The sequence below is a fragment of the Parambassis ranga genome, chromosome 5 (assembly GCF_900634625.1).
Source record: "Parambassis ranga chromosome 5, fParRan2.1, whole genome shotgun sequence".
In the NCBI taxonomy this organism is placed as follows: domain Eukaryota; kingdom Metazoa; phylum Chordata; class Actinopteri; family Ambassidae; genus Parambassis; species Parambassis ranga.
The window spans coordinates 28,563,795-28,579,810 of NC_041026.1; the positions used below are offsets into that span (position 1 = coordinate 28,563,795).

Here is a 16,016-nt window from a genome sequence, read left to right on the forward strand (position 1 = left end):
TTACTGGCCCAGGACACCTACATTACATACAACACATTAGGAAACCACAGCACAAAGACACAGGCAGATATGAATCACATTTTATTACTACCTTAACTTTTGTACTAAAAAGTAAAGTAAGTAAAATCAATAAAGAGTCTTCTGACTTAGGCTGAAGCAGAGTTTAATGTGCTGAAAGAGAATACAGTGTAACAAATCAAATCATTTTTAACCACTTGTTGATCATCAGGCTTGAAAATGTGTTGTAGGAGCTGATTCTGTGTGTCGGGATGTGAACCCCCCACACTGGAAACATGTAGGAATGTCCTGAGGTGGGTTTTGTTCTTTAACCCCTTGATGTATTGAGTTGTATTGGTTGGTCACGTGCCTCCTGTCATTGGCTTCTCTGTCATGTCCATGCTTTTAGACACATCTGAGAGGACAACACTGTTCATTAGACATAAACGCACCAGAACTAGCAACTGGCACGCACAGGGTGCTTGAATGATCATTTATCATTTTCAGATTATTTATATTACATATGGTGTAAACCCTTTAGAACCTTCTATATACTTCTATAACTTCATAAATATGAAATAATATAAAATAGAATTTAAAACATCCTGGGTGTTTTGGGTGATATTTCAGATTATATCCATGATAATATGTGATTTTGGGTCATATTTCATTCATATTCATTTCAGGACTTTCACACGAGTCCTGAAATTTAAAAATTAAAGGTAGGGTAGGAGATTTCATTCTGATGCACTTTTTGTTAAATTAGTGTAACTTCTCTTTACAATCCGATAGCAACCAATTAGTTTGGCAGTTTCGCTTTAAAACGAAGAATATGAATCATCTGTGGAAGCTATAAAATGCTAAAAACATCAGCCAATCCTACGAGGCGCCCCTGCGTGGACTATTGGCTGGTTGTCACTCTCTTCCTGCTCTGCGCGCACCAGAGAGGTACGTGCATGATGGCCGAAGTCACAGACTGGTTGGGAGGAGAGAAAGGGGCGTGTGTTTACTTTCAAAATCTGGCTGATTCTCACTGAGTTTTTAAAATCTCCTACCCTACCTTTAAAACAGACCCAAATCATGAAACTACAACCACCATGTTTGTTTTTTTTAGAGAGCAGTGTCTGTCCACTTGCAGCTCTGCCATGCACGCCATGGTTGTTCAGTGTTCTCCTGATGGTGAATATTAACATTAGCCAATGTGAGAGAAGCCTTTAGCTGTTTAGAGGCTACCATGTTACTTTTTCAACCTTGTGGCTTATTACATGACTTGTAATCTTTGTTGATGGACCATTGCTGGGGATTGTAACACTGGACTTGGAGTTACATTTCATCCATTTATACACAGTCTGCCTGGCCTTCACATACTTTTGCCACTTGCAAATATGTAATATTGTATCAGTTTACTAAATAAATACATGACAATGTGAAATAGTTTAGTTCCATGGGTTTGATGAGGTTCTCATTTTACACTTTTTAATTAGAAAACTATAGAAAATTCTGCAGGGTTCACAGACTTATCTGTGTGTCCGTATCTACCTGTGTGGCTATCCCTGTAGATATGCTGGACATAGAGGAGCAGCAGGAACAGGCAGAGGCCGATGATGGATGCCACTGTACAGCACAACAGGAAGGAGTAACTGCCTTGACTGTGGATCACCTGCAGACAATGACAATCACCACTGGAAGCCATTGTATCAACAAAGCAGCTTTAGACCAACTGTGTTTCTACTTTCAGCCTTAGTTATCCTCACACAGCAGGACGCCACTCATTTCTGACAAAAACTGACATAAAAGCCTTTAGTTCAGCATGTTTTTTTTCTTTTTTTTTCTTACTGATCCAACCAGCAGCTGCAGCATCATCTCTCCTGTGCTGGCACTGGTCACCAGAACTGTAGTGGCACAACCTGTAAAAGACAACAGACACAGAAATAATCTATAGATGTGAGATAATAATATTTTGAGGTAAAAAAACAAAATCAGTGGTTTTAATGTCACCTTTGTAGTTTAATATGTCCTCTGTGAAGGCCAGCATGGAGGGGAACACACAGCTGATGCACAGGCCCAAAACACAGGTACCAATGAACAGAAACACATAGCTGGTGTAGAAGATCATCAACAGACACTGAACCAGTATGACCCCCAACTGAGAGAAACACAGGGGATGGGAGGGTGTTGTTTTGCTCTCTGTTAAATGCCACTACACAAAATGGTTTACCAGCTACTACACCTAGTGGCCAGCACTTGTAAGTGCAACTAATAATACTGTGGGACATTAGAGCAGGTTGGCCAGGTTTCCTCAACCTTTCCTCATCTTAACAGATTCAGTTTTTCGTCAACTGTCCCAATTAGGTAATTCTTAACACAAAACACAATGAAAAGTGGATAGGAACATGACTGAAAACAATAAAATCAAAAACAGCAAGTCAATTCACTAATGAATTTAATGAAACTTACACTGTGTATAAAGATGGACGACAAGACTTTACCTTCACCTATTGTGCAAGAATGAGGCCAAAATATCTCATGTGTGGGCTATGTTGGAAAATGATGCCATTGTGAAACCAGGGTCTAAAGGTCAAGAGGTAAAGCTGCATCATTCATCTTCTGCCTCTACACCCATCCATTTCTGTGTGGAGCACACCCCTCCTTTAGCATTTTGCGTAGCTTGGCGCAGCAATGGCTGCTGACTGCAATGTTACTTTCTTTTACGTTTCATTTTTTTTGCACACAGATCAACGTGATAAAATCCACCAGGGTGTAGTCAAGATGTTTTAGACCTCATCTCTGAGGAGCTGTCATGTCCTTCATCTTTATATACAGTCTCCAGGATAAACACTGTGTCACACAAGGACAACAGACAGTAAAGCCATGCCATAATGGGCATCTTACTTCAAAGATGCCCTGTGTATCTACTCTACAAGATCCTCCAATTAACACTGCAACCTAATCATTTGCACACACACCCACATCAAATATTTGCATTGCATCAGTCAGCTGCTGTGCTGGAACTTATATGGTTACAGCCAGTCAGGTGGAGCCAGGTGAAGCCTGGGTTCTGACAGGAATCACCAAAAGCGTCTTTTCCATCTAAGCTTCTCTTTACTGGCTCCCAGTGGGGTCAAGAAAAAACTTCAAGATCCTTCTCCTTACCTACAAGGCTCTACATGGACTAGCTCCATTCTATCAGCAGGACCTGATAGTACCATATGTTCCTAATCGAACACTCAGATCTTAGAGTGCAGGTTTACCAGCAGTCCCCCCATCTCCTCAACACCACCATCTCTATTCCCCCACCTCCTCTCTTCTTCTTCCTCTACCCTCATCACTCTCATCAGGCCGACCTAATGTCTAATATTTCATGTTACTAACTGTATGTCCAGTTTTCCTCTTAGTTTTTTGTTTCTTTCTCCCCCTTTCTCTCTCTCTGTGTATCTTTCTGCAGGTCTCTCTCAGTCCAGATCAACATGCTGAACGGCATCCAGCCCTCTGAAAAACCCAGTGTGTACTGTCAACACCTGCCTTTGTTGTTTTCTCTGTAGTACTAGTATAATTACCTTTAACAACATCAGCATTACAATCATAACAACCTGTCATATTTGTTCTCTGTGTCATAATGTATGATGTTTGTGCATGTATGTTACTATCTCTCTCTTCTTTATCCTCTCTGTCCTGTCTACCTCTTCTTCTCCTCCTCTACCCGGCCGACTGTCAGCAGGAAGGTTCACCCTTATGAGCCGGGTCCTGACTCAATTTGTGTGGTTTGGTTTTTTGTGTGTTCATACCAGACTGAAGATGAGCAGTCTGGGTGCTGTGTATCTGTAGGAGAAGTAGATGGAAGCCAGCCTTCCTGCTGTGATGGAAGCCCAGAATATGCTGTTTAAGCAGCCGGCTGTCTTGTGGCCCATCAGCAGAGGAGGGGACACAGCGTAGGTGTAGACGAAGCCGGCATAGGAGCCCTGCAGGATCAGACACCTGGGGGGTTAGCTTACAGTAAAACATTCAACTTTGTATTCCTGGCATTTTATAATACAGATTATCAATAATTATCTCCCATTAAAGGCTTTTATATACACAGTCACCATGCCTGATAATGTGCAATAACAATTTAGTACTGAAATCACTGTATTCTGTTGCTGCAGTTCTAGCCAGCAAAAAAACTTTCCATAGCTTAGCTTATTCCTGGTTTATGTTATTTCCTAATGTAATGCTGTAAAGTACATAACAGTGTCATGTTTGTGTGTACATACATGTATTTTCCCACAAGTTACATAAAATATTTTACATAAATTGCCATAATTTCCACCTTCACCTTATTTTTAAAATTCTGACAGGCCTCCTCCCTACATCTCACGCCTCTGCCTACCTCAGATAAATGTGTATCAGTGTATATGTTTCTGTGTAGTGGTAGACGGAATGCTCACTATAATCCCGTCACTGATGAAGAGGATGGCCCCTCCTAGTGCATGGAGGATGAAGAAAGTGGCAGGGTGACCGCGGAGTTTATCAGGGTTACAGCATCCAAACACGTTACCGTGTCCTGAGGAGACAGGGACACTCAGAGGTCTCTCACTGTATTTAAATAGAGAGCTCTCTCTTTCTCTTACACACACACAAACACACACACACACACACACCTTGGTCGCCCTCTGGAGCAGGGCTGGATCCTGACGGGATGGTTTTGTCGAGCAGACGTTGACTTTTGCTGGAGCAGGGCAGCAGTCTCTCATGGTATATCAATGCAAGCACTGCTGCTGGTACAGGGAGCTGCCAGAACACACACACACACAAACACACAAAGACACTGTTGTTCACCAGGTCAACAGACAACATTTCCTCTCGGCTGATTGGATTTGTGAACCTCGTCTCTCAAAAGTGGAATCCACACTGTCTTCATTTGAAACACGTACACACAGAAAATAGTGCAGGAAGAAGCTCTACTTTATCTCAGGTTAATCCATATGGGAAACCTCTGCAGCACTAAAATTATCATGCAAACCCAACTAAGGCTACGAGAAAATATAGGTCAATTATTTATTTTATTTTTTATTTAATTATTATTATATTATATTCTACAGTATAATAATAATATAATACTTTATTTCTACAGTATAATTTTAACTTTTATCTTATTTAAGTGGCACAAACAAGTAGATAATGTAGTTTAAAAAAAACAATCTTTAATTTCTACCAAGCTGGAATAATATTTTACTATCTTAAAGCAAGCATGGTAATGCGTATTGTAGCTTCTACCCTAAAGGTTAAAGGTAAAACCTTACTGGAAGTGGCAGATGACAACAAAAATATTATAATCTATAATCATTTGTGTTAGGTTGATAATAATCTGGTTGTTTTGGGCAGTGTGTAAACTTGCTGTTAGCATTAGCAATGATACCATCTTCAACAGTAAACTGTGCAGGGAAGCCACAGTTGAAAAGGTATCCTTAATCATAATCAAATGGTACAGCCACACCTCCATTTATATCTGTGTTTCCCCTCTGCGTCCTTCAGTTTATTACACACGTCATTTACCAGCATGCACTGTGTAAATATGCTGTTTTTGACAAATACTCACATTGATAAGTGCCATGATCCAGAAAGCATATGCCACCCTCGTGATGACAACACCTTCGGTTTGCAGAGGATAGTGGGTAATGTTGTGTAGTGTCGTTCCGTGCCCGGCCAGGCTGCTTCGGAGGTGGTCTATGTTCATGGAAGAATTGGCGGTGCTGTTAACTTGTACAACACAGCTGTCATCTGCCAGGAAGGGATCAGCCACCAGGGGACTGACCAGTGCTCCCAGCCCTATGAAAAAATGCAAGGCCTAAAGAGGGACATGAACATAGATCTGCATGAAACTATATACCAAGACGCCTGAAGGTCTAAGTGCGCATGACATTTCTCTGACCTGCAGGAAGATGGCGGAGTCCTTGTGATAGAGCTTCACCAGCTGCAGGTTAGCGATCGTGTCAATGACCCCCATGGCTTTGCCAGCAAGCGCCATGGCGATGGACAGCAGTGTCACGTGGTAGCATAGCGGTATGATGGCAAAGACGAGAGAGATGATAAGAGTGCAGGAGAAGAGGGCTGACAGGGAGGACAGGAGACTAAGGAAGACACAACACCATGCAGTCAGATTATTAGGGATTAATAGGACCAATGTTTACAGGTATCTATCAAAAGAAATGTAATACAGTAATTGCTATATATTAGCTGCACTAAATCAGCTGCTGGCACTAAGTCCTCCATGCTGCTCCTCCTCCAATAAAACATTTTCAAAGCTTTATGGCTTTGCTATTCCGGCCAACTTTATAATAGTGACACTAGTGTACTCCACCTGGGCCAGCTTGAACAGGGAAATCCCAGTCTGATATTGCTGCAGTAAGATCACCTTGATAGTCTGCTACTTCACGAACGTCTGTTTACTCAGTATGTTTATCGAAGTGTTATCTTCACCTTGTATTCTCCTTCTTTCCTGCCAACATTCCACCTTCCTCCTAACCTTGTTTAGGATACGTTATACTGGCCACAAGTCTGTCAAAGGGTGAGTTGACTGATACAGTAACTATAGGGGTCATTCATCCCTGTGCATTTGGACAATGATCACAGATTTCCTCATCATCTGGAATTTGTATAAATGTTAAAAAGGTTGTACAAAATTCAGAATTGAATTGAGAATGACCCCTAAATTCCAATTCCATTCTTGAATTGGAATTTGAGTTGAGATTGCAAACAGAAAGCGGAATTGCAGGAAGTAAAAGAAGAAAATTCATAATACATAATTAAAGTATATTTAACAATGAAGACATTAAAAACACTCTTGAAGAACATAAAATTGCTCTGTTTGCGGACGACATTTTGATATACCTGGGACAGCCATCCTCTTCCCTCCAGGAGCTTCTTCCAACCCTGCGTGAATATGGGTTATTTTCAGGATATAAGCTCAACACCCATAAATCCCAAATATTGTCTTTTAATTTCTCTCCTAGCCAATCAATTAAAGAGGAACTTCAAGTCAGTTGGAACTTAAAGTCAATTAGGTATCTAGAAGTGAATATTCCAAAGGATCTAAATACGATTATATCAGAAAACTATGACCCCTTAATCTCTAAAATCAAATCTGATCTGGTCAGATGGGATCTGGTGCCATTTTTAGGGCTAGGGCAGAGGGTTGAAGCAATAAAAATGAATGTGCTGCCCAGATTACTATACCTCTTCCAAAATATTCCTGCTAAACTTCCTAAGGCTAAATTCCAAGAATTAGACAAATTAATATCACGATTTGTTTGGCAGGGAAAGAAGCCAAGAATTCGTTATAAGACTCTTCAATTAGCAAAAGACAAAGGTGGCCTCTCCCTTCCGAACATTGAAAACTACTATCAAGCAGCACTGATAAAAACCCTGGTTGATATTTGTAATCCATTCTATCTTCATACTGAAGATTTTTCTTCTAGGTTACAGGTCAGATCCCGGCCAGGGAAACATATCAAAGATATATAAGGTGTTACAAGAGTTAAATGGGGGAGATACTATATACATAAAGGAGAAATGGAAGAAGGAGAGTAACATAACACTGCAGTTGGAGACCTGGGACAAAATAATTCTACAACAATGGAAAAGTACATCATCTCTTTCTTGGAGAGAATTCGGGTGGAAAAACATGGTTAGGTTTTTCAAAACTCCAGCTCTGGGGTCCTCTCTAAGAGGATGCACTTCTTGCTGGAGATCCTGTGGGAATAATAAGGCAACTCATTTCCATGTGTTCTGGGACTGTCCGGCTATTTTAAAATTTTGGGAAGAAATTAAGGGAATGATGGAAAATATCATGAAAATAGTGATCCCCTTGGAGTTTAAGGCTTTATACCTGGGCTTAAGACCAGACACAGTAAAGGGTTTCAAGAATAAATATATGTATGACATTTTTCTGCTCGCCAGTAAGAAAGCGATTACAAGGAGATGGCTGACAAAAGATCCTCCTTCAATTAAGGAATGGATTAAAGTGGTCCAAGATATTTATGAAATGGAGAAGCTAACATTCATTCTTAGGTTGGAAAAAGGTTAGCTTAGGTTGTGGGGTACCTGGCTGACCTATATAGCAACGTATAAAGAAAATGCTGGGTAAAATGGGGCAAAAACAAAACCACCTTGTTCTGATTCCACTCATCCGTTTTGGCTGTTTTTTTTTCTTTTTTTTAATCTTTTCTTCCTTGTTGCTATTATAGTTTATATGTATAAACTATACATGTATGCACAAAACGTACTTTACTTGTTTTGACATTACAATGGATGTTATCTCACTGTTTTGTTATAATTTCTATAGCTGAGTTTACATACATTTTTGTCATATCCATCCTATTTACTTGAATCATAATTTCTAATTCTTCTGATGTTTTACAAAAGTGAGATAAAATTACAAATGATAAATTCTATTTTTTTTTCATACTCTGATTTTTATATAAAAGTATATGTACATAATTTTAATTTCTACTCTTATTTTGCCGTATTAATGGGATTTTCATAAGGATATGTACAAAAAAGTGCAACATGTACTATATTTTGTTTTTTTTTGTTCTCTTCCTGAATGAATAAAAAGTTAAATAACAAAAAAAAACACTCTTGAAACACAGTGTTGTGTTTCAATTGTAATAACTTTCAAATTGTGAAAAGACTTCACTTCAAAATGGTTGGGCCGTTGTGTTTGGAGTACACTGAAATAATTAAGGGCCAGAGCTGGTTTGTACTTTGATTTTTGTAATATGCAAAACAATAACACACATGGGAGGATATTTAGTGTGGTATTCTGGCCAGAACAATGCCGCCTTAATGACAAAATACTGGAACTGTTAACCATTAGATGCAACAATGTTATCCTGTAACCTACTTTAATAAATGATAACTGCATTTACCAAAACATTTCATTTCATTACTTGAATGAAGATATTGCTAAATATTCAACATTAAGTGAATGTATACCTAATGTAAATGAGAAGAATGGAAGTCTGTGCTTCCATTTGGACGGAAAATGTATGTTGAAAGTATCACACTCTCACTGATATGTGATAAGAATGAATTTCTCTGAATTCATCAATTCCACTTCCTGTAATTTAAATTCAATTCAGCATCCTGTAGGGTGGAGTCAATTTAAATTCAAATTCAGATTTATTCATTGAATTAAATTCTGAAATCCTGCACATCTCTGGTGTACACCTGTAGCCTCTTCTGTCTAAAAACACATAGAAGCATGTCTGAGGTTGATTGTTCTAAATGCTCATCACCATGTCAGCATTTCAGCACAAACACATTACACGCAAGGTCAAGCACGGCGGGTGGAGAGATATTGACATGTCGACCATGAACTCCTCTGTATACCAGAGTGTTCTAGAGACAAATGTGAGTCCATCTATCTGACACTTAAAGCCTGGTGGAAACTAGGTCATACCACAGAACAATGATCCAAAGCACAGCAGCAATTTCATTTAGTCTAATCACAGTCCAGACCTCAACACAACTGAAATGCTGTGGTGAGACCTTCAGAGGACTGTGAATAAGTGAAAGTCCAAAAACCTCAATGAACTGAAGCAATGAAGAACGAACCAAAATTCCTCCACAGTGATGTGACAGACTGATAAACTCACACAGGAACCCACAACTGACAACATGTATCTGTAGTAGTATGTTCGGGTTAATATTTAAGTGGCCACATTGAATGAGACATAGGAGATTTCTGCCTGTTTCACTGGCTGCCTGCCTTTACATGCACATTCAGAAGAGTCAGGTGGACTCAGTCACTGCCAAGATGATGAAGCTCTCACAATGCTTTGTGACCTATAGGTCAGCATTTATTTACAGTCTATGGCTGCTCCAAAACCTCATAGTGATCTCACTAGGATCATTTCTTTCATTATTATTATTATTTTTATAAACAGTCCTACATCCTGTGTTAGTCCCCACACAGCCCTCACACAGTCCTCATTTGAATACTATAGATTTGACAGTCAAATGCAACATTCAGTCTAACTGTTCTACCTGAAGGGTTAATTGTATTCAATGAATTCTTTCTAATACATTTAAACCTTTTTCATGGTATTTTTATAAAATATCCCATGTTTATTTTAGACTATATACAGATTTATGCTTATGGGAAAAAACTATTTGTTGTTACAATATTGGAGATACCACACCAAACTAGTGTGCTGTCCACACTTATAGCTACTGTGTATGGCCCTGAAAGTGGTCCCATGTGGCCTGTACAGTACACTGATAAAGAATGTCAATATTTACCGTGTGTATAAATTCACACAGAAACACTGTACATTTAACTGTATTGTTATTTTACCCATATATGCAAAATTCGTATCAGAAACTCACTCACGTTTTCTTAAAGAGTCCTCCCATACAGCTGCCCACCAACAGGAAGAACTGCTGGGAGAAGAAGACCCAGGTGATCTGCTGTAGGGTGGACTGTGTCTGACACCTCAGGTCAAGGATGGTGGGTCCCAGGAAGGCGATGCACAGGCCGAAGCTGAAGAACACGCTCCAGTATGTGAGCGTCTGCTGCCAGTGGAGCTTAAACAGCGAACAGATCCGCTCGTCCAGCAGCATCATGACGCTGTTTTCACATCAGGCTGCAGCTCCGACACACCTCACGCAGCCAGACGCGCTCATTTTCAGCGGGGTGCAGGAAAAGTAAACGGAACCCACGTGTCACTGGGAAGTTTCCAAGTCAGTTCCAGTTGTCCTATTAACGAACGAGACGCTGATTGGCTGATGTCAGAAAGTACCGCCCTCTGTCAGAGCAGGGAGTGCGTAAGAACTTGGACACTTCACCTTCACCTTCTTTACGTAAGAAAAATGAGATTAAATAAATAGATTAGAAGATAACAGATTAATGTCCAGCCAGGTATTTATTCTCAAATCTATATGACCCACACTTTATTTCGATGTGCAGCAAGAAGCTTTAGGGCCACAGTAAAAAATGATAATAAATAATATTATATTAATAATAAATATAAAAATATCCGAATATAATAAACACAAAACACAAAATATAGACAGGGACTACTACAACTGTATGTATAAAATGAAAAAAATCAGCATGCATTATTAAACTCCTGACACAACACTGTATCTTGGTGCTGTCTTACAGAGCGTAGCCTTGTTGTTGTTTTAGTTTGCACTCTTTATTTTTTCAGTACCAAGTGCAAATGCAAACAGTGTGAGGGCTGAACTCTCTCAATCTCCTGACTTCAACTGTTGGTAATTTACAGTCAAGGATGTTATTATTGCGAGCAAACATCATATCAAAACACAACTGTCACAACACCACTTGTGATAACAGCTACAGCAGAGCACTGTAGCTGAAGGGATGTCCTTGCTCGGTGTCCTAGTACATCGGTTCCTAACCTGGGGTGTAGAGATCGCAGCGGGTGTGCACAATTTTGTCTGCACTGAGGTTGTGAGGTTACCAAAAATATATATGTGTACATTAAATTTATAAAATCCAATAAGACACCCAAGAGATAATCTAAACCTTATAGGTCAGCTAGCGGGCTATAGACTAGGCTAGACCTAGATATGAGTTGGGGTTGGGGGGCTAAGGCAAGGCAGGCTTTAAGGATAAAGTTAGAGTCGCCTCTACTTTCTGAGGCAGCTGAGGTCCTTCAACATCTGCAGGACGATGCTGAGGATGTTCTATGAGTCTGTGGTGGGCAGCAGTCTGAGGGTGAGGGACATAGACTTAACAGAATCATCAGGAAGGCCGGCCATGTTGTGGGAGAGGACCTGGACTTTCTGACAGAGGTGTGTGAGAGGAGTATGTTGTCCAAAATAAAGGCTATACTTGACTGTCCCTGACACCCGCTCCTCACTATGCTACTCATGCTACTCACCAGCTACAGGAGATGCACCACTGAGAGACACAGGAAGTCATTCCTCCCTGTCTCAATTTCTATTTCTATTTGTCTGTAACAAAAATAATTTCCCCTCTGGGATAAATAAAAGGAATTCTGATTCTGAAAAGGTTGGGAACCATTTTCCCAGAACATTCTGCAGAAGCAGCCATATGTGTCCAAACCATGACTGTGGGACTCCTCCATGTTTCATCCATAACCTGGGATGGCCACTTCCTGCCTGTCTGCTTTATAGTTATTTCTTATTTCAGTATAGCTTAGTATACATTAATATAAGTATACATTACACACTGTGGATGTTATTTGTAAGTGCAAAAATTGTCAGATTAAATATATATATAATATAAAAATATGATATAAATATATTTTTTCCAAAGTATACTTTTTAATAGTTTATTTGGGAAAATAATAATAACAGAATCATGTGCATAAAGATACACCTGCTGCCTTACAGTGCTTTCATATAGTTTACCAATAGTGCCATCTTCTGTTCATCTGTGTTATTGCACCTCTGCATTTTGTTACCTCACAGTAATGTCATTACTGTTTTTTCTGAATGCTTACAGTTTTTTCTGATTGCTTACAACCAACTCTACACACAAATAAAAAAACCTTACACCAAATCAGCAAAACATTGTAGATCTCTTGCAAAAGCTAATACATCTTGCTTAACTCTTCAAACCTTTGTAAAAATGGTATTTTTGTACCACACAGTTAACACAAACCATCATATTACTAAGTACACAATGTGCCAACTACACACTGATGGTATTAACTGAAAACACATCTGGCTTTTGCTTTCTCTGTGCACAAGGTCTGTCCATGTGAGGTCAAACTTTTGTCATAAATAGTTCTATAAACACACAGGGATTCAAATTTCAAGTATGAATGTTTATTCACACACATCAAAACAATCACAAGAAAATATACAATTTCACTGAAAGAGAGAGAGAGAGAGAGAGAAAATCAGTCTCATTGTCTCTCTGGGTCCGGCCACAGAATTTCATCAACGTCGCATGCAATGTCTTCTAGTCCAAGGCACCGGGGAACATGTCTCCTGAAGTGCCGTATCCAGGCCTGACATGATGCCTGGTCCATATCCTCGCATGCCTCCTTCCAGATGCTGGATGTCTAGTAATTCTGTGGAGTAACAGTTTCAGTTTTACATGTACAGTATTGTTGTTTTTCTCATTAGAGTATGATACACCTACAAAACTTAGTGTGAGGGAACTGTGCTAACCCATTCTCATCAATATGTCCTTATGATGCTTGCTACAGTGTAGCGGCTCAGGCTGAACCTGTTGTCCAGCTTCCCTCAGGGTCAATCCATGGTTGATCACATGATCCACTATTGTAGCTCTGATGACATCAGTAATTTTATTTCTTCTTACCCTTCCTCCTTCCTCTTCACCTCCTCGTCCTCTTCCTCTAAATTCACCTCCTAGTCTTCGTCCTCCTCCTCTTCCTCCTGCTTCCTCATGTCCTCATCCTCCTCTAATTTTCTCTCTTCTCAGTCTCCTTCTCCCTCCATTGTTCTCCACACTGAAGCTTACCTGTGGCTTATTCACAGTGCTCATGCTGATTGCAAAGTGAACTAATGATGTAAAACAGTTCTCACATGTGACAGTGTAGCCAGACAGTTGGCAAAATAGTGTAAATACCAGTCATAAATGTGTGTAGTTTTACTAGGAGTGTGTTGATCATTTGTAAATTGTGTGTAAAGCAGTGAGTTGTGTTTACAGTTCAGCAAAAAGAGTGCTGTGCAGCGGTGCAGTATTCATACAATTGCAAATTGTGTGTTACAAAAGTACAAATTGAGTGTAAAGCAGTGTTTCTGCTTTTAGTTTTGCAAACTCAGTGAGTGATTTTGCTAAAACTATTAATAGTTTTTGAAATTGTGCTATAAGAATCATTGTTAGTGTTTAAGCATTCAGAAAAAACTGTAAGATGTTTTTTTTTAAAAAGGACAACAATCTGGGCAAACGTTTTTCCAGAATTTCAATAGTTTATTTATTCATTAATTGATTAATTATTCAATTAATTGTATGCCTGTTGGCAATCACAGTACATTCAATTTCTCCGTAGACAAATCACACAAAATATCACATCTTATACAAAATCTAAACGTATCTTTTAAAAAACATTTAGACATCTGCAGTGTTTCTTTACTTTCATTTTAAATACAGTGCTCTATTGTTTGTTTTGTGTCTTTTTAATGGCATAAAACTCACTGAGAAAAAAGAGAACATCTGTCAAAATACATACAGTATATATATATATTATTTCTTTTTCATTGCAGTATTTAAAATAGTTTCATTTACCAGAACTAAACACATGTAATACTTCTGCCACAGAGGAAAATGGAGGGGAAGGGTTGAAAGTGTAACATCCACAGCTGTACATCCCTCTGAAGTCCCTGCAGGTTTGCCCTGAACTTCTCCCCTTGTTGCTCTCACTCACTGACAGAGGTTTGAATGGTGCCATTATTCTCTTTATCCACTTGTAGAGGTAGAAAAACTGTCACTCCTAAATAAACACAACCCCTGCCCAGACTGTGCCCTAGACCTTGTTTTCTGGGTTCAGTGCTTGGTTTAAGGGCACTTGAACACACTGAGCTGTCTGACTACTGGATAGCTTCTCTACCTCTATCCTCCCCGAACAGTCTCAACATCATTTAAGACCAATAATAAATTGTGGACTGGATCATAAGGAACAGAACCGGCTGTAGAGTTTCAACAGGTTTCTTTAACCCTGACTGACAGATGGGATATCCCGGCTATTGTAGGCTCTGTAATGTTCACTCATTGAGAGTCTGTGGAACAATGGGTTGGTTGGTGAGTGGCTTCATGTACTAGCGTAACAGATGCTGAAACAGATGTGTGATACAATGAAAAATTAGAAGCAGACATAGTCAGACTTTGTGAGCAGCATATTATTATTATATTAAATATGTTTAAGGGGAAAGTTCCTGGTTAAGGTTCCTGTGGTTAAAAAGCGCCTTTTGTCTTATGAGTAGACATTGCAGTCTGCAAAGACATGTACCTCACCATTTTATTTGTGTAGGAAGACTGCTGTGTCCTCCCTCTGATTGCAAAGACTCTCAATGTGTGAACAAACACACAAAAGGAACATGCTTGGGATTCACACCACCAGTCAGTCACTACAGCACTTTCATATGCATTTGACTTGACTCTCAAATACTAGGAATATTACATAATGTTCACTATTAGTCTTATTAAGATATAACTCAGTCTTAAGAAAAAAAGCAGATGAAAAATACTGGCACAACTTCTTATCTATGTTCCTGCTGATGCTAAAGTACAGCACAGTTTGAATAGCTGGAAGAAGACTATGGCAAAGAGAAGCCGTTATTGTTTTTCACTGAGACTCAAGCCTGATTTACACTTCTGCATCGAATCGACGGTGTAGCCCTTGATGCGCACCTCTCTATTAATCGCCATTGTTTACTGAAACAGGAAGTACTGGAAGCTAAACAATCAATGACAGACGTTCAAGAACCTGTCCCTAGTGGAGCGACATAGATGTTCATCTGCGGGGGTACATCATCGATTCCACACAGAAGTAAAAACCAGGCTTTAGTGTCTCTTTCATATTGCACTGTAAATTCAATAGACAACCTTGATCATCCATCACATCTGAGCCCCTTGCTGAGGTTTATTGTATATTTTTATAACAGGAAGGGAGAGTTTGGTGGTGATGTGAAGGCAGATTAAGAAAAAAGCAGAATGCCGCTTTTTCCCCATCAATTCTCTGTCAGTATTGATAATTTTCAAGGACATAAGCAGAACCTCAAACAGTCACGTTGGAGCTGTGAAGAACACCAAGGAAATTTGAACATTCTCACCTTTGAGCCTAAGCACCACTACGTCTATTTTTGTGGATCTACAGCCAAAAAGCTGCTCTCTAAGCGATAGGCCAGAGCTGTGCAAAATATAAGGGGTAGCGGTGACTCCTACTGAGAGCAAATTGCTACTAAAAAGTACACTGGTTCACTGGTTTAGGAAAGAGGGTTTGGTAAGATGGGGGGGGGGGTGTATCTGGAATCATGTAAGGAAAGACACAAAGGGATGGAGCAGGCTTCAGAGGACA

At 39.6% G+C, this 16,016-nt stretch overlaps 1 protein-coding gene across 3 annotated transcripts; it reads right to left on the bottom strand.

Moving 5' to 3' along the window:
* Positions 1 to 144: 144 nt before the first annotated feature.
* Positions 145 to 10,694, bottom strand: mfsd4aa (major facilitator superfamily domain containing 4Aa). Of its 3 annotated transcripts, none has more exons than XM_028407052.1 (11): positions 10,370 to 10,694; positions 6,865 to 6,906; positions 5,906 to 6,104; positions 5,573 to 5,821; positions 4,635 to 4,764; positions 4,422 to 4,537; positions 3,783 to 3,956; positions 1,996 to 2,048; positions 1,834 to 1,904; positions 1,537 to 1,657; positions 145 to 412 (listed from the first exon to the last, which is right to left on the bottom strand). In XM_028407052.1, the coding sequence occupies exons 1-10, from the start codon at positions 10,600 to 10,602 to the stop codon at positions 1,545 to 1,547; spliced, it is 1,380 nt and encodes a 459-aa protein (XP_028262853.1). In that variant the 5' UTR covers positions 10,603 to 10,694; the 3' UTR covers positions 145 to 412; positions 1,537 to 1,544. The 3 variants fall into 3 exon arrangements, with proteins under 3 accessions (XP_028262853.1, XP_028262850.1, XP_028262851.1); XM_028407049.1 differs by having other exon boundaries at positions 1,996 to 2,143; XM_028407050.1 differs by lacking the exon at positions 6,865 to 6,906 and having other exon boundaries at positions 1,996 to 2,143.
* Between the last annotated feature and the right edge of the window lie 5,322 nt (positions 10,695 to 16,016).

Bases quoted from the DNA above. Each gene is read 5' to 3' on its own strand.
- mfsd4aa (XM_028407049.1), bottom strand. From the start codon at position 10,602: ATGATGCTGCTGGACGAGCGGATCTGTTCGCTGTTTAAGCTCCACTGG. The intron at 6,105-6,864 runs GTATATCAAAAT...TGTCTTCCTTAG, and splicing joins GAAGAGGATGGCTGTCCCAG to TCTCCTGTCCTCCCTGTCAG. The intron at 4,538-4,634 runs GTGTGTGTGTGT...CTGTCTCCTCAG, and splicing joins TGCTCCAGAGGGCGACCAAG to GACACGGTAACGTGTTTGGA.